The 18,744-nt window shown below is 21.8% G+C and overlaps 1 protein-coding gene across 4 annotated transcripts in view; it reads right to left on the bottom strand.

Moving 5' to 3' along the window:
• Positions 1–1,896: 1,896 nt before the first annotated feature.
• The window catches only part of LOC127280960 (endoplasmic reticulum aminopeptidase 2-like), a 110,662-nt gene continuing 93,814 nt past the window's right edge, over positions 1,897–18,744 (bottom strand). For 3 of the 4 annotated variants that reach the window (XM_051304391.1, XM_051304390.1, XM_051304392.1), the window contains 4 exons: positions 16,333–16,738; positions 15,795–15,937; positions 14,447–14,799; positions 13,857–14,272 (listed from right to left, as the gene is read on the bottom strand). In XM_051304391.1, coding sequence (XP_051160348.1) covers positions 14,117–14,272; positions 14,447–14,799; positions 15,795–15,937; positions 16,333–16,738 — 1,058 coding nt within the window. In that variant the 3' untranslated portion in view covers positions 13,857–14,116. Of the gene's footprint in view, positions 2,244–13,856; positions 14,273–14,446; positions 14,800–15,794; positions 15,938–16,332; positions 16,739–18,744 lie in introns of those variants that run through there. The other variant, XR_007842910.1, reaches the window with a different exon arrangement.

Genomic DNA, 18,744 nt, shown 5'->3' with positions numbered 1-18,744 from the left:
AATAAGTATTTTAGTTTAAATATTTAATGTTATTAGATATTAAATCTATTTTATTTATTCTTTAATAAAAATAATTCAATGGAAATATTATCAAGAAAATTTATTTCGAATATTTCTGAATCGAAGAGGTAAATTTAAAAAATTTACATCAACAATTCAATTTTAGAGTTTTTATTTGAAACTTTTTTAAATAATTGAATTTTTAAAGAAATATTACAATTATTAAAAATAATTGAACTTTGGAACAGATACAGTTGACATTTTTAGAAATAATTAAATTTTAGAAGAATTTAAATTGAAATCAAGTGATTTTTAATTGAAATTTTTTGGTGATTTCTGTTGCTGAAAAATTTAGTATTAAAAATTTAAGAAAAAAATTGAACTTAAAAATTTTTTTTATTTAAAAATTCTTTCAGATAATTAAATTTTCGAAGAATATTATAAAAATCAATAAAAATAATTGGATTTCAGAAGAGTTAAAATTAAAATTATTAAATTTAAAAAGTTTTAGATGGAAAATTTAAAAAATAAATAAATTTTAAAAGGTTTTAAATTGAAATTTTTTGTAATTTTACTTAATTTTTTTTTTAAATTGTAAATAATATTGTTGAATTTCATAAAATTTTTAATTGAAAAATAATGTGAGATAGGTAATTGAATTTGTGAAGAATTTTTTTTAAATTATTAATAATAATTAATTTAGAGAAAAATTTTAGTTAAAAATTTATTGTTAAATAATTTAAATAAAAAAGATATGAAGAATATCGGCATTATAAACTAAAAAAGGCGTATTTTGTTTGAAAATTTTGTAAAAGAAATGTAGATAAAGTCACATCTTATTTAAAAAAAGTTGTATTTTCGAAAAAAAAGTCAGAAAAAGTCGTATAATCCGAGGCCTGTATCTATTGAAAATTTAGACCCAAATATTTTATTTGAAATTTATTTAATAACTAAATCTTTATTAAATTTCGATAAAATGGCATTTAAAATTGAAAGTATACCTATAGAGTGTCGGTCACTGTAACCGTTAAACTATTTGTAGATTTCAAAAGAAATTGTATAATGTTATTTTAAGGTTATATAGGGGTCAATCCATTATATTTCGAATGAAGTCGTCGCTGACTAAATTTTAAAAATTATAATACTTTGCAGGAATGATTTTGAAGTTATCAAGATCACGAAATGAAAAGAATTTTATTAAAATTTTAATTATCGGTTTATATGGAAATTATAGCGAATAATAATTCGAACAAATGAAAATTCATCTAAAAGAAAATTCTATGCAATGAAATTCTACCCAATAAAAATTTTTTAAAATGCCTATTATGTTAAATGACAATTCGAGCAAATAAAAATTCGAACAAATAAAACTTCTGTGAAGTGAATTTTTGGTTATATAAAAATTCTGTAATATAGAAAATCGGTTTGATGAAAATTCTGCAAAATACTAAATTCGAAAAAATAAAAATTCAGCTCAAAAATAATTATGACAAATGAAATTCCATAAAATGAAAATTTTAACTAATGATTTTTAGAACATAATCCGTAAAATTTTTAAAACAAAAATTTCACAATTAAAATTTCTTTTCTCAAAAAAGAAAAAAATGCAAGAATGCAAAATAAAATAAAAATAAACTTCCACAGTGCGCTTCAAATGAAAAGGAAGAAATGAAGCAAAGAGATATATATGTCACTTTGATTCATAGATTAATGGAATGACTTGCTGTTCTAAAGTGTTTGCATATCACTTATTATAAACGTATTGCGATTTCGATAAGAGAAAGTAAAAAAAAAAAATGTAAACATTAACGGCAATCTTTTTTTTTTTTGAAATTGTTAGAAAAAGACAAATTATTTTAAACATATAATATATTCAATATATGTATTTATATATACATATATATATATATATATATATATATACTTGTACATATTCCGCATTCTTTTGTTCATACAACAAAATATCTATGACAACTGGTACAGAAGAGATAAGTATACAATATATTTATAATATTGTTATACATATTTTCTAACTGTAAAAGTTATAATATATATAATATAATATGCAAGATATAAGACATAGCTTCGACGTTTTTTTTCTCCCCCAAAATATACGAAATGTTATCGTATTTTTTTTTTTTTTTTTTTTATCGCAATTGCACAAAATATAATACGTAATAATATAATACTAATCTTACAATTTAAATTTACTCTCTGGTGTCCAGTCTTAACATGTGAATTATCTGCAATAAATAAAATTATCTATAATTGGCAAAAATTACTCTTGATAATCATTTTTTTTATATTATGCAATCCATTTGTCAAAATATAAATTGTATACATTCAAAAATTTTCATTCACATACCATTGAATTATTATTTATAATTATTAATTGTAAATTACTCGATTCTCTAAAATAAATTTTTTTTTCCTCTTCATCACTTCATTTATACTCGTAAATTAAAAAAATCACACACTTGATTTTTTTCTTCACTACAAAAAACAATATCATCACTTATTTAAAAAAAAAAATCACTGAGAAAACATTATTTGTATCAATCACAAGTTTCAAAATATTCACAATTTGAAAGTGTTTTTATCAGAAAAAAATTCATAAAAGAGAAAATTTAAAAAATTCAAATTTTTTTTTTTTGAACAAAATTTTGTTAATTAATAAAAATTTGGGTTTTTATGTAATAATATAAAAAAAGTTTGAATATACATATACAATTGTGCTATATGTATATTATTTATATAAAAATATAATGTATAATTGTGAAACATGTGATTAGTCTTTGAAACAAAAAAGGAAGCTGGACTACCTTCGAATATTGTTTATACACGACGTCCTCGACGACGTTTAATAATGGACGTAATCTTGCATGGAACTTATCTGTGCGATTTTCATGTGTAAAAAAAAACATTAATTAGGCAACAAGAGAACACATTTCGCACACAATGTTTACAAATCTCTTTTGTAAAAATGATAAAAAAAAAATCTTTTTTTTTTTTTCTCATACAAAGTGTACAGAACAATCATTATGTATATATACATATAGCAAGCGGCGCCAATTAAAATTGTACAAAACGAATCAAGTATGTATTTTTCCTTCCCTTTCCACGAAACAATATTATTCATTTTTCAAAAAATAATTAACTTTTTCAATTTGTATTATAATTGTCAATTAGTTAAAAAAAAAAAAAAATTTATTATTGTTTTGCAGAAACAGTAATTGTCAAAATTAATGTAAACATATTTTTTTAAATAAATTAGTTGATAAACGAATAAATAAAATGATAAATAGATAGAAAAATTATTTATTTCTCTATATATTTATTTATGTAAAAAATATTTAAATACATAAAAAATAGGTAAATAAATAGATAAATAAATAAGTTAATTAAAAAGGCAGATAAATATGTATGTACACTGAGAAAAATGTTTAGTCAGAGCAACCAAAATTTGGTTGGGCCAATAAAAAAATTTTGTTATGGTATTTAAGCAACCAAACTATTTGTTTGAGTCAACCAAAAAATTTGGTTGAGTGTTTTTTGTTGGCATACCAAAAATGTTTGGTTAGTTCAACCAAATTTTTTTTGTTAGGCCAACAAAAATGTTGGGTTGATCAAACCAACAATTTTTTTTGTAAAATTAAAAATTTTATCCTACCTTATCTCATTTCTTTTTATCTTTTTTTATTTATTTCATTATTTATTTATTTATTATCAATTTAACATTGAATTTATATTTATTCAATTGAAATATTTGTGGACTTTAAAAAATCTCATCTCCGCCTGGGATCGAACCTCTGTTTTAAAACTGAAGGTCGGGAGCTCTAATCACTGGACTACCCATCCTTGTGAGAAATTTAAACTAACTATCCTCTTAATCCATAAGCTGAGAGCGAATCAAATTATTTGGTTGTCGCAACCAAATTTTGGTTAGGATAACAAACGATCATTTGGTTTTCTAGACCAAACTATTATGTTGTGTTAACCAAATTATTTTGTTGTCGTAACCAAATTTTGGCTGGAATTTAAAAATGTTTAACCAAATAATTTTGTTGGCCTAACTAAATGTTTGATTGAGATAACTCTACGACTTTGTTTCATCCAACCAAAATTTGGTTACAAGAACCAAAATTGCCACACCAAACAATTTTGTTGCAAACACTAAATTTTTTTTCTCAGTGTAGATAAATAAATAAATAAAATGACAAATAAACAACAAAAGCATATTGTAATACCTATATGTAAGAAATAATTTTGTTTTCTAATTAATTATATAATAATTAATTGCAATTATTTTTGCGTCAACTATTTTAGTATATATTTAGTGAAATATTGTTTTAAATTCGAAAATCGTATTTTTTGTGCAGACTTATTTTATAATATTGTAAAATGGACAAATTTTTGTGCAAAATAAAGATTACTTCTAGTGATGGAAATGACAACCAAAATAAAATGTGACGCGTCACGATGAAAGGAATCTTAGAAACAAACGAATTATAGGTTATGTTTATAACAGTTTTTTACCTTTACATTCACTTTTAATGTAGACGACGAAATGAAATGTCTTAAAGTTCAAAAGATTTTGTACCTTTATATAAAAATAAAAATATCATTAAATTGGATAAGTTATATTTTGAAATAAGTAACTATATTTATTTAATTACCATTACAGTGAGAAAAAAAAACCGTCCACACAGCAAAATTTATTCTGTATAAATGTTTGGATTTTCACAAACTGCGCTCTGTCGTAAGTTTTTGGTACCACTAAACACTCCTTACTATTTTTATAAGTAACGTGAAGATACAGTGTTTAGCGGTACTAAAAACTAACGGCAGAGCGCGTGCGAAATAATATAGATTTTTGTTGAAAAGTAATATGGAAAATTTATCTTCTTTCATAAAATGTAAATAATTATATATTCTCCCACAGCAACGAAACTTTCCTAAAGATTTCCTAAAAATTTATTTGAAATGTTTGGAATATTTAATTGCATTTTTAGTGAAAATTGTGTAATGATTTAAATGTTCAGGAATGCTTTGCGCTAAACATTTATTCAAGTGGGACATTTAAATCTTTACACAATTTTCACTAAACATTGCAATTAAATATTCCGAACATTTCAAATAAATCTTTAGGAAAGTTTCGGTGCTGTGGGGGTTATATTAATTATTATTAATATAAAATTGGGAAATGTAAAATTAATTTTATTAAAATATGATAAATTATATAAGAAAATTTTACACAATTAATTTTTGTTTTACGTTTTGAGAAATAAAATGAATTTTTCACATCAAATTTATGTATTACATTACCAAAAAAAATAAAACGTGTCCAAATGTATAATTAATAATAATAAAAATTTTTAAAATAAAAGTAATATAGGTATATATATATAGTATTTAATTAGAAACTTAAGGTTATGTTATAAAGCATTGTTGTTGAAAATCCAAACTGTGCCCAGATAGCAAAATGTGCGCACAGTGCCAGACACAGTGCTCGCATGAGTGCGGAATAATCCACACCACGAGCTATCACTGGACCACACAGATGCGTCTTTATATGAGTCGCATATGACTCACACGTCGTGATAGTCGCATGATTCGCACCACAGGATGATCGGAAAATTATAATGCTAATTTAATTAAATAAAATAATTAAGACAAATGTCAAGAAATCTATAAAAATCAATTTTTTTCATTCAGCAATTTGTTTGTGAATACAAAAATATTTTTTACAGAATTACGGATGAATTTTTAAATCTACCATTTTTGTTTTTATGAAAAATAAAAATTCAAAAAGTGTTAAAATATTTTCTGACTGATTTTATTTTGCTACTATTCAATTCTTCTCAAAAAAAATTAATATAAAAACAAATTAATGAAATATTTAAATTATTATTTTCTTGGTATAGTTAAAAATATATGGGTATACCCTCCCCTTAAAATGTGACTACTGACACTTGCAATTATTAATACATATTTATTATATGAAATCAATTTGAAATAATTATAAGATACTCTCTAAATCTAAATCAGTAGAAATTTTACTAAATTCAATCAGTACTTTTCATTTTAACTGATGTTTCAGTTTATTTTTTGAAATTTATTAATATAATTAGTGAATATACAAGCAATAGAAAATAACTTATGTAAAACAGTAATTTGTATATATAACATAACCTTTAAAATTAACTATTAAATCAGTAGATTTTGCGGCCGCCGCCATATATTTATATTACTGATTTAATCAGTAATTGATATTTTACTAATTGAATCAGTAAATTTCTACTAATTATCAGTTGCTCAATTCTCGCTATGGCAATTAGTAGATTTCTACTGCTAATCAGTGAAATATGACTGATTCAGATTTAGAGAGTATTAATTAAAATATAAAACGATAGTTACAATATATTCACAATAAGAATAATAATAAATATTTAATAATTAATAATACTTTAATATTATTAAATTACTTTTAATAATATTAGTAAAAAAAAAAATTTGCTTGGTACGTCTTTTAAAAATAATTTAAAAGAATTATTAGAGTTTTTTACGAAAATCTTTTTTTGTCTGATCGATGAATAAGATGTTAAATTACAACGATTCATTAAATTTTTTCGCAAAATCAATTTTAAACAATTGTGAAAAATTGTTACTTTTCCGGTTTCTAAAACAAATTTTATACCTCAAAAATTAAAATCGCCTATTAAAATAATGATTTAGGAAACAACAATTATAATACACAAATATATTTATATCTTAAAATTTTTTTTTTTGTGTGGAAAAGGATCAATTTTTAAAAAATATTTAATAATATAATATAATTACATTATATTAATTACTAATAAGTATGAAATAAACAATTATTGCACATTAAAAAAAAATTTAATATTTTATAATTTTTATAAAAAAAATTTAAATAATTATGTAAAAAATTTTAAGTGATACCTATATATTCAAAAACATTTTATCTTTATAATGCGACTCATATCACTTGCACTTATAGATGCATCACCGGTGACTGCCATGTGTATAATACGCACCATGCGACATAGTGTGCGACAAGCATGCGGTGATGCCTGTGTGCAACTCATATTACTCGCACCAGTGACTGCATTACAGGTGACCGCTGTATTGCACGCAAAATGCTGTCACCAGTGCGAGAAACGTGCGACGCACGATTGCTATCTGGGTATGATTTGTAAATACCACAAACTTTTTTCTGAACGTAATATAAATATTAATTGTTTCTCAAATATTAATATATTTGAACTGTAATTGAAAGTTTTTATTTAATGTCAAAATTATGTAACAGCATTGTATTTTAAAAGTTCGTTATTAACATTTTTTTTAAAAAAAAAATGGTAATTACTTTTTTGTTACTTATTTTTTAAAAGTAACTTAATAACCTACACTGTGTTAAATATAATATAATTAAAAACCAAAATCTGTCATTGTAATTTGGTAATTAAATATTGTAAACACAAAAATTGTTTGAGAAATCAAATTTCAATTTTCTAAAATTTAATTAAGACCATGTGTGGAAAATGACTCAGTATGGAAAAATGTGTTTTGCAAAAAACCATAAACTTTCTCTAAAATAAAAAAAGATTTTGGACTAAAATTTGTTACATCATTTTTCAAAAATTTATATCCCCAAATCTTTTTTTCATTTCAAAGAATGTTTTAATGTTCCAAAAAATGTCTTTTTTTCACCTGGCCTTAATAGAGTTTCAATAGAAAAAAAAAAACCCAAAAATGGAAAATTGCAAAAAAATTACGTTTTTAGCAATTATAATTAATTAATCACTTTTACTAAATTACTTATATTATTATTGTGAAAAGTAATAATTTTTCATTTTGCAATTCATTAAATTTTAGAAAACTTTGAAACTTACGAAAATTAGGTACGTATGGAAGATATTAATTCAAAAATTGCAAAGAAAGTTTCAAATTATTCGAATCTAAAATTCAAATTCTTTTGAAATGATTAAAATTTCTTTAAAAATTTTGACCCAAAATTAAAAATATTTTCCTAAAAAAAAAAAAAAAAATTAATTTTTCTTTTCAAATTGTTGACAATTATTTCTGTATATGTTTAATTTTCCTTTTTTTTCTGTAATATATGACGATTCAAATTATTTACAATTTTCTGTTCGATATCACAAATATTTACTTGAAATCATTTTTTTTTTTTTTTAAATTGATATATATGAATTATTATATTTTCCTGCAGTGTCTTATCGCATGAAAATTCAGTGTATGTAAATAGTCCATATTTCGGGACTAAATATTTTTATTATTATTTTTTTTTAAATTGCAAAAATTATTATAAATATTAATATTGTTCGAGGAGAGAAAATTGTTAGTGAAAAAATAGGCTATATGTACACGTAATAAGGTAGTCTAGGTTGTGCGTCGACAATATTGAATTCGCCTTTTTGGAGCTTATAAAAATCTACTCGATAGGACGTTGAATAGTTTTTTTTTTCGTTCTTTGTCACATTCATATTTTTTTCGCACCTTTTTTTTTTTTTGTTTTTGTCACCTGACACAGTATTACATATTTTGCTTTGGTATTACAAACGATTTTTTTTTATTATTCTGACACACTGAATGTATGCTTATAATAAATTCAGCGTAATATTCTTTATAACCGCGTAGTGTATAGTCATTGTCGAATTTATTGGCGACGTACCTCTAATTATTATTATTAGTACGAATATAATTTATAATATAATCTGAGATGGGAAAATATTATGTATTTAGTAGAAATACCGATATTTGTTAATTATTATTATTATTATTATTATTATTATTATTATTATTATTAGTATATGCTTCACATGTTAATTATAATTATACACATCATTCACGACAATATTAATAAAAAAAAATCCTCAATACGAAATTTTTTCACAGAAAAAATTAAGGATCCAAAGTCTAAAAAAAATATGTTCTTCATTTTTTTGAGTAATGTCACATTTTTTTCTGAAATTTAATTTTCTCATAATAAATAAATAAATAAATAAAATTTTTAGAAGAGGCGCAGAAATTTATCTTCAAATTTAAAACAGTTCAATTATTTTTATTCGATTTTTTTTTTATTTGATTTAAAATTAATTTAATCTATGATTCTTATTTGATACAATTTTTATCTGGCTTAATTTTTAATTAAATTAAAATAATAACCCATTGTACATACGAATTTTAAATAAATTATAATTTTCACACAAAATTTGTCCTAATTCTACTAATTTAATCCCTTGTTTTTTCTGTGCTCACTAAATCGCCGAATAGGCACGCGATTTTATTTGGGGAAAAAAATTTATTGATATCTTATAACCCGCAGCAAGTATACTCAGAGAAAATAAAAACTTATTTGCATTTATTTGAGAGTTTAAATAAAATTTTTTTTATAAAAAAAATTTCGCTTAAATACACCCAGAAAAAAGATATATTTATCTCAGAGCCGAATAAATATAATTATTTTCTTTCAAATAAATTTTATTTGGATTAAATAAAAATTTTATTCTAATTTTAAAAATTAATTTAAAAAATTTTTCATTTTAATTTATCCTAAATCAATTTTTTTGTTTATTTAAAACAAAAAAAAAAGTTATTTGACTCTGAAAAAAATAATATTTTCTAAAATTGTTAGAATTTTTATTTTACAGAATTTCATTTTCTAAAAATTTACTTTTAGCCGAATTTTTATTTCATTGAATTATTATTATTTGTCAGTAATTCAACACACAGAGAAATTTTTTATTTGCGTTTATTTTGAGACAATAATATTTATTTGAATCAAATAAAAATATATATTTGTCTCCAGAGCCTAATAATATTTTGTTTTTAATTTTATGTATAAAAAATTTTATTTAGCACAAATAAAATTTATTCAGTGCCAAATAAAATTTGTATTTCAATCAAGTAAATTTTATTTCTATCAAAATAAAATTTATTTGAAACAAATAAATATTTATAATAGCTTTCAGACAAATATTTTTTTTTTTTTTGCTCTGTGTGTGAAAATTAAAAGATTTTTCTTAAAAAATATTTGCCAATGAACTGAAAAACATCTGGGAAAAAAAAATCAAAGATGAAAGCAATTTTATGTGTGTGGGAAAGTTATAGTACTTATAATTTTTTAAACTTTTCTTTCGTTCATTGTTTCATAATTAAAAAAAAATTTCGTAAAAATACGAATTTGAATTATTCAGAACTTTTGTAATAAATTTTTGTTTTGTCCTGAAAAATGTCTTTTATATCTCAAGAGGCAGGAATTTATTCACAATATCTGCAAGATTCAAATGAGAATTTCTTGTATTTAATATAATTTTTGTGTTATAATTATTATTATTATTATTATATAAAATGTCAAAATTTTCAATAGTTTCTAAAAAAGATTCATAAAAATTGTCATAAAAAGAGTCTCAAAAAGGAGAAAAAGAGTTGTTTTTTTTTCATTTTTTCAAATTTTGAATTAGAGAGAAAAGAAAAAAAAATCATTGAACGATAAAAGTGTTCATTTATAATGAAAAATTTATAAATAGAAATTCATTCTCATATAATATGGATTCATTTCACTTGAACCTGACACAGATTTGTACTCACTATGAGTATATTATAATACATAATAGGATTTAGGCGCTTTAAACAACGATCACTCACTCGAAAATTATTTTTCATCATAGTTATATAAAATAGAAAAAAAATGTCTTTTTAGTCAAAAATTTTTAATTTAAAGGAATTTCTTTTTAAACACAATTTATTCATTTTCCGATTCTACTAAATTACTCGTTTCATGCAGTATGAAAAAAAAGAAGTGTTTCAATAGTAATGAAAATTTGTTTAAATATATTGTAAATTGTTTAGATGGTATTTTTAATCAAAATTTTTTAGTAAATTTAATAGAAAATTTTTTTTCAATTTTTTTTTCCGCAAAATGTCAATTATTTGGAATTTTATAATATCGTGTATATTAATTGCTAACATTAGAGTCTCCCAAAAAAAATCAATTGACAAAAAAAAAAAAAAAAAAAAAAATTTTAATTATATTTCAAAACATTTAGACATACTATATTTTTATGTAAAAATGTATATATATGTTTTTTTTAATCATTAATTAACTTTTAATTATTTAATCAATTAATATTAATACTGAAAAAATTTTATTTATAATAAAAAAATTCATTAATGATAAATTATTATAATTACTATTAATTATTATTTTGTTATTACAGCCTGTATTTAAAAAGCATGAGCCTCTTTTATTTCTTTTAATAAATAAATAATATAATTAATATTAATAATTGACAATAACTAATTATAATTATTATTAACTATAATTAATGTTAATAACAAATATCAATGGCAGGTAATTAATAAATTATCACTTAATTCTGGGGTATTTAAAATAATGAGACAAAATTTATATTTCTTAATATAAAAGAAATAACTTTAATTGATTTTTGTATGTGTGCGTATGTGATGTAGAAAAATAACTACTTTTTTTTAAAGTGCAAATGTGCTTTGATTATTTTTTCAAAAAAATTATTTTATATTCGCATTTTTTTTTTTTTTTTTTTTTTTTTGGGATTCCCTAATGAGAAAAATACTTATATAATCTACTAATTATTACACGCACCATTCGAAGCGTCACGAGTTTACGTATACTTTACACCTATATGTATATAGTTATAATACTCACGACTTCCCATAGTAAAATATTCCGATTCTCTATATATTTATTTATTCTATTATGCCTACGTCACACGGGGAAAAAAAAATTATATTATAATAGAGACGCATAAATGAGCTGTAAAATTAATTTCTAAAAATTTTAATTTGACAAAAATTTCATTTTTTAGAATTTATTTTTAGCCAAATTTTTATTTCTTCGAATTATTATTTAATGGAAACTCTATATTTAACCGAATTTATACATGAAGAGAATTGTTACTTAAAAAAATTTTTATTTTACATAATTTTTATTTCATCCATTTTGAATTCAACAGAATAATTATTTGCTCTAATTTTTATTATAAAAAAAAAATTTAATTTATATGGAGAATTTTATTTATATTTAAAAGAAATTTTTATTTTACAGAAACAATATTAGAAAGAATTTTTTTCTCACAGAATTTTTAAAACGATAAATTTTTATTTTACAGAACTTCCACTTGTTCGAAAAAATATTTGTCAGAAAAATTTGTCCACTGATTTAAAAATTAACTAATATTCCTTCTGTAAAATAAAAATTCTACCAAAAAAAATTTTGGTTCTAAAAATTCGGTAAAGTTAAAAAAGAAATTCTGTCAAATTCAAATTCGATGAAAATAAAAATTCTGTAAAATGAAAATTCGTTTAAGTAACAATTCTGTAATCTAAATTCATTTTAATGGAATTCCTATGAAAATAATAATAATTCAAAGAAATTAAAATTCATCTAAAAATAAATTATAGAAAATGAAATTCTGTCGAATAAAAATTCTAACAAAATTAATTTCAAAGCTTATTCATGCGTCTTTTATAATACGCTAAATATCGCACAATACGTAACCCGCGAATCGTGCGAATTTTTTTTTTTCTGTTTTTTTTTTGTCAGCAACATGAACACATGGCACACGACATTTAAACAAATCCGCATAGCAATTTAATTTCCCATTTTTTTAAATAGTTAATAATAATAAAAAAAAAAGAAAAAAAAATTGAATAATTATTCTAATTATTAATCCCATCGATCGTCTTGTTTCCTTTTTGGCCGCAGATGAGTTTCCGGTGATTATGCACGGAATATTTACTTTGATATGATACTTTTTTACGCAAAACGTTCTTTTCATTTTTTTTTTTTTTTTTTTTTTTTTTTTTTTTTTTGAGTTTTCATACATTTTTCTTTTATTCTGGCAATCTTTTTTTTTCGCAAAAAGGAAATGTTAATGATATTTCGCTGATATTTTATTGAAAAATATTAGAATTAATAATAATAGTTAATAATAGAATAATTCTAATATTAATTACTTGAAAAAACTAATTTTTATTAATTAATTTTAATGATAATTTGATATTTGAATGATAAAATTTAATAAAAATTTTGATATTTCAATAAATTCTATTTGATATTATTACAATTTAGATAGATTTAGAATTAAATATAATTTAGAATTGATATTATATTTAATTGCAATTAATGCTTAGAGAAATTTTTTTTTTAATATAAAAGGAAAAAAAATTGGTTTATAAAGAAAAAAATATTTGTAAAATTGGATCATTTAAAATGTGAGAAAATTAAAATGAAAGGGAAGCAATGCGATTCTGATAATTCTGATTGGGAATCACGCAAAGTTTTTTTTTTTTGATAATAATCAATATCTTACTTTATCAGTCTCTAATCTATTCTATTTTTATCCTACTTTCTTTGCTCCTTAATCTTATACCTTACTTTTACAATATCCCATTATCTTATCTCATTGTTATTATTTGTCATGGATCTTCTTCTTCATTTTTTACTTTGTAATTATCACAATCTAATAATCCTACGTAAAGTAGTAATAATAAATAAAACATAGTTAATTCTAATTTTCGAAAAAAAAATTAAATTTCATTAACAAAACCTTTTTCTGCCAGTGTTCACAACCCTTTACCCTCATTTTTTTTCATTATATTAAGAAAAGTGCCTTTCACTCACTCTTTTTCTCTTCTTCTCAATCATTGTGTTTTCTTTTCAATATTATTTATAACCTTCATTTGAAAATAGCGCAAATTCCATAAATTAACGTGTTTTTTTTTTTTTTTGGAAGGAATTTGTTTGTTTCTTACCATATTTCGTGACTTTCGGGAACTTATTTTCAAAATATTTTTTTTTTTTTTTTTTTTTTTTTTTTTTTTTAATGTAGATTTCAAACCTTTTTTCTGGAACTGTCATTTTTCTTTCTTCCTGAGAGCTGAATATCCTTCTGTGACGTCGAAGAAACGATGCTGCAGACTTCGAACTGAATTATTCAATTCTGAAGTAGTTTTTTATTGGAATTCGTCAGAATTCACTTCTCGTCTTTATTTCTTCTTTTTCTTCTTCTTCTTCTTTTTTTTCGAAATCCCAATTTTAACTTTTCTTTGATTTTAAATAATTCGTTAGCCACTCGTCAATCACTTCTGCATTATTTTTCACCCAATGAATATTAAATCTTATTTTTTCCAAACTTTGTTCCAACATTCGTTGACCGCTTCCCACGTCTCTATTTTTAAAAAATTCTGAGACCTAAAATATTCAATTTTTATTAATATATTAATAAAATATGTTTTATTATTTACTATAAAAAAAATTTTTTTTTTTTTTTGCATAACTTATTATGTCATGTATTTAATTAAAAATTTTTAAATAAATTAAAGTCAAATAATTAAACAAAAATAAAATGTGTAAAATAATAATCACCTCCTTGTAATCGTATTGAGTGAAAAATTCAGAAGTGACAATATGAATTAATCCTCCTATCGATAAGGAGCCATTGCCAAATGTTGAATGAACTTGTGGCCAAAATGCCTTCAAATGTCTCCATGCGAGAAATTTTCCTTCAGCATTTTTTGCAACTGAAGCAACCACTGTTTCTACATCTTGCACTCTCACTTTTTCTCGATCAGTACTCTTTAAAAGATATCTTTGAAGTAACCAAGGATCATTCGACGATCCCAAAGCTCGAAGCATTACTCTTTTTTCACTAGGAATTTGTGTTTTCTGATAAGTATCCCAACAATAGTTCCACTCGGATTGTCCACCAAATTTTATGCCTACAATTTGTTTTTTTTTTTTGTTAGTATTTTTAAATTTTAGATTTTTAAATTTTATATTTTTTTAATTAAGGAACGCATGATTTTTCCCTACATTACCCCTGTTTTGGAATTTTTGTCGTGTCGAATTAAAAATTATCAAATATTTATTTAGCAGAATTTTATACGAAATTTCCTTTTAAAATCCTTTTAACAAAATTTATGTTTAGAAACATTTTCATAAAAAATCATTTTTATTTATCACAGTTGTTTTATTAAATACTTTCACTTGAAAATTCATCTAAGTAGAATTTTTGTTAAATAAAAATTCTGATAAATAAAAATTTTCTTTAATAAAAGTTTTGTTAAATAGAAATTTTGTTAAATAGGAATTCAGTTAATGAAAATACTGTTTTATGTAAACATTCGGATAAATAGAAATTTGATAAAAGATAAATTCTGATAAATAAAAACTTTTTTAGGAAAATTTTACTAGTATACAAAAGATCAGTTATATAGAAATTCTATTAACTCAGAATTTAGTTAAAATAGAAATTCTTCGATATGAAAATTAGGCTCATTGTAAAATCCACTTTATAAAATTCTGCTAAGAAATAGTCGATAATTTTCAATTCGATACCACAAAAATTCCGACGGAGAATGTTTATTTAGATTTTTAGAATTAATCAAATTTCAGAAAAATTTTGAAATAAAGATTTTTGTAAATTAAAATTGTTGAAGAATTTTCTAAAAGAATTTCAGACAATAATTGAATTTTAACGAATTTTTAACTAAAAAATATTTTAAATAATTTAATTTTCGAAGGTTTTTTTTTTTAAATTATTGAAAATAATTAATTTAAAAAAAAAACTTTTTAGATTAAAATTATTTTTTTTTTTCAAAGAAAACTTTCAAAAATTCATTATTTTTCAAAAATTTTTTCAAATTTTTTTCATAACATTATTTTGGAATACTACTTAATTAACATTTGAATTAGATAAGAAAAGAAAATTTACCTGCAGCGTACACAACATCACGAATATTTGGACTTATTCGTGTCCCTCTAAACATCCAATTTTCAAATAAATTTGTTGCCGGTTGAATAACTTCATCTAATTGAAGTTCCACTGCAAACTGTAGAATGGCAATTCGTAGCAATCTATACCAAAAAAAAGTTGTCCGATTTAAAATTAAATTAAATTGTCACATTTATTATTTAATCATTAACTTAATAAAATAATAATTTAAAATAACTTTGAAAATTAGTTTCTTTGCCGCAACGTTTATGATCAACGATAAAAAAAAAATTATTTTTTAAGACAAATAATTATATTCGAAACATCGATTATAAAATCTTTTATCTAAAGAAATTTTTTTTATAATTTATTAATCAATAAATATTGCAAGAAATATCTTTAATTTTTTTCTTCATTTAAAAAATTATTTCTTCAGAAAATGTTTATCATATAAATGTTTGTAAACTTCAGCATCGTAAATTTAATCAAATTCTTCAAAAAAAAAAAAAAAAAAAAAAAAGTCGCATTGAAAATTTACTTCATCAAATGTGATCCCTCATCACTCCAGCCAACATATTTGGTTACAGGTCCAAGTAATTTTTTCAAGAAAGCAATGTACTTTTTGTATCCGGAACTTTCACTTAATTTTTGCCTCCACGAATGTAAATATCCCAATGCTGTCGCCCAAGGCACATAATCACGTTCATTTAACAAGTACAATGATAATTCCAATGGTACCGATGCATTTAATTCACCAGCTTCGCACAATGTAAATACATCATCCAATAAATTGGCACGATCTGCTGGACTAAATCTCACATGATCGCTTAATAGAGTTTTTATTATCGATGTCCACATCTCGTCGGGATAGGTCACACGATAAAATCCCGTCTGATTCACATTGCATTTTATATATTCCACTTCTGATGCAATCTCAAAGGTCACTGAGAAGGAAAAAAAATATAGACCACGCTCAAAATTAGAAACACCTTTTTTTTGTAGCCTATTTGAAATATTATTGATTTTTATTATTAAAATAAAATTAATAAAAAAAAAAATTAAATAGAGAAATTTTTATAGAAATTATTTTTTAATAATTTATAATATATTCCACGCCAAATTCGAAGTCTATCTGCAATTGTATCTCCGAATTTTTTTTGAAACTTTTTTTTCTTTTCGTACTAATTGAGACTAGCTTTCATGATTTTTTGCAAATTTTTTTAGCAAGCCGTTTTCAAGATATATGGATTTTTCAAAATTTCAGAATTTTAATGACTTTTAATTTTTGAATGCTCATAACTTAATTAAAAATGCACATCAATTTTAAAAGTTTTTTTTTTCAAAATGTATGTTTTTAAACGTTCTTTTCAAAACAAAAAAAAAACGAACATTTTTTTTCAATCATATTACTATCAAACTAGCAAAATTAAACGCGCGCAAGCGCGTCAAATTGAGTATTTCATTATTTGTTATAAAGAAATTAAAGATTAATATTATCAATAATAATTTAATTTATTAGAATATTATTACATATTAAATGATAATAATGAAAATTATATGTTTACAGGCCTCGGATTATAAGACTTTATCCGACTTTTTTCAAAAATACGACTTTTATCGACTTATTTTAATAAAATGCGACATTTTTTTTTACATTTGAAAAAAAATGTAAATAAAATACATTTTTTTAGTATAAAATTTATATCTTCTTCAGATCTTTTTCAATTCAATTATTTAACAAATTTTGAACTAAAATGATTCTTCACTAAATTAATTATTTTTAATAATTTTAATGAAATACATCACAAATTCAATTATATAAAAATTATTTTTCAATTAAAATTTTTATGAAATTTAACAATTGTTTATAATTTAAAAAAAAAATATCAATAAAATTGAATTATTTTTTAAAAATTTCAATTCAAAATAAATTAAAATTCAATTATTACCCGAAATTTTAATTCAAAATCAATTAAAAATCCAATAATTATACAAAATTTTCAATTTAAAATTTAATTATTTACCAAGTTTTCAATTTAAAATGAAATAAAATTCAATTATTTTCTAAAATTTCTATTCAGAATTAATTATCCAAATTTTCAATGAAAAATGAACTTAAATTAAATTATTATCAAAAATTTTCAATTCAAAGTGAACTGAAATTCAATTATTTTCCAAATTTAAAATCAAATAAAATTTCATTATTCTCAAAAATTTGAATTCAAAATTAAATGAATTTTCAAAAATTTGAATTTAAAAGCATCTAAAATTTAATTATTTCTAAAATTTTCCATCGAAATTCTTTTTTTTGAAATTTAATAATTTCAATTATAACTCTAAGGAAATTCAATTATTTTTAACTATTTTAATAATATTCTTTGAAATTTTAACTATCTGAAACCATTTTTCAATTAAAAATGATTTTCAAATTATTGTATTTTGTCCGCATTTTCTAATAAATTTTTAGTGAAATCATCTAAAATTTTAATTACAAAACACTTAAAGTTTCAATTAATTTCAAAAATCTCAATTTTAAATCTTTGAAAATTCAATTAAATTTAAAAAATGTTTTCCAAAAATTGTTTCATAAATTATTTTTAGTTCTGTAAAATTTAATAATTATTTGTAAATTAACAATATCTTTTGAAATTTAATTATTTCTAAAAATTTCAACTTTAACCCTTCGAAAAGGATTATTATTAAAAAAAAATTTTTATTTAAAAATCTGTAAAATATTTTTGTTAAAATAAAAAACAAATCCACTTTTTTTTGGAATACAAATCGACTAAATCGACTTTTTTTGTGTGTTTAAGTTGATTCGAGGCCTGTGTTTTTATAATTAATATTTAATAGGTATTCGTTGGCCCCTGGTACCTTAAAAATTAATTTTTAAAAATAAATTTTGTTCAAATTACTATCTTGTACGAAATTTCCTGGTGCATCTTTTTTC

Source organism: Leptopilina boulardi, unplaced genomic scaffold (genome assembly GCF_019393585.1).
Source record: "Leptopilina boulardi isolate dan_hultmark-lab unplaced genomic scaffold, ZJU_Lbou_2.1 LbouV2_259, whole genome shotgun sequence".
NCBI lineage: Eukaryota > Metazoa > Arthropoda > Insecta > Hymenoptera > Figitidae > Leptopilina > Leptopilina boulardi.
Note: the sequence above shows the minus strand (reverse complement) of the source record. Positions and strands in the feature narration are given on the sequence as shown.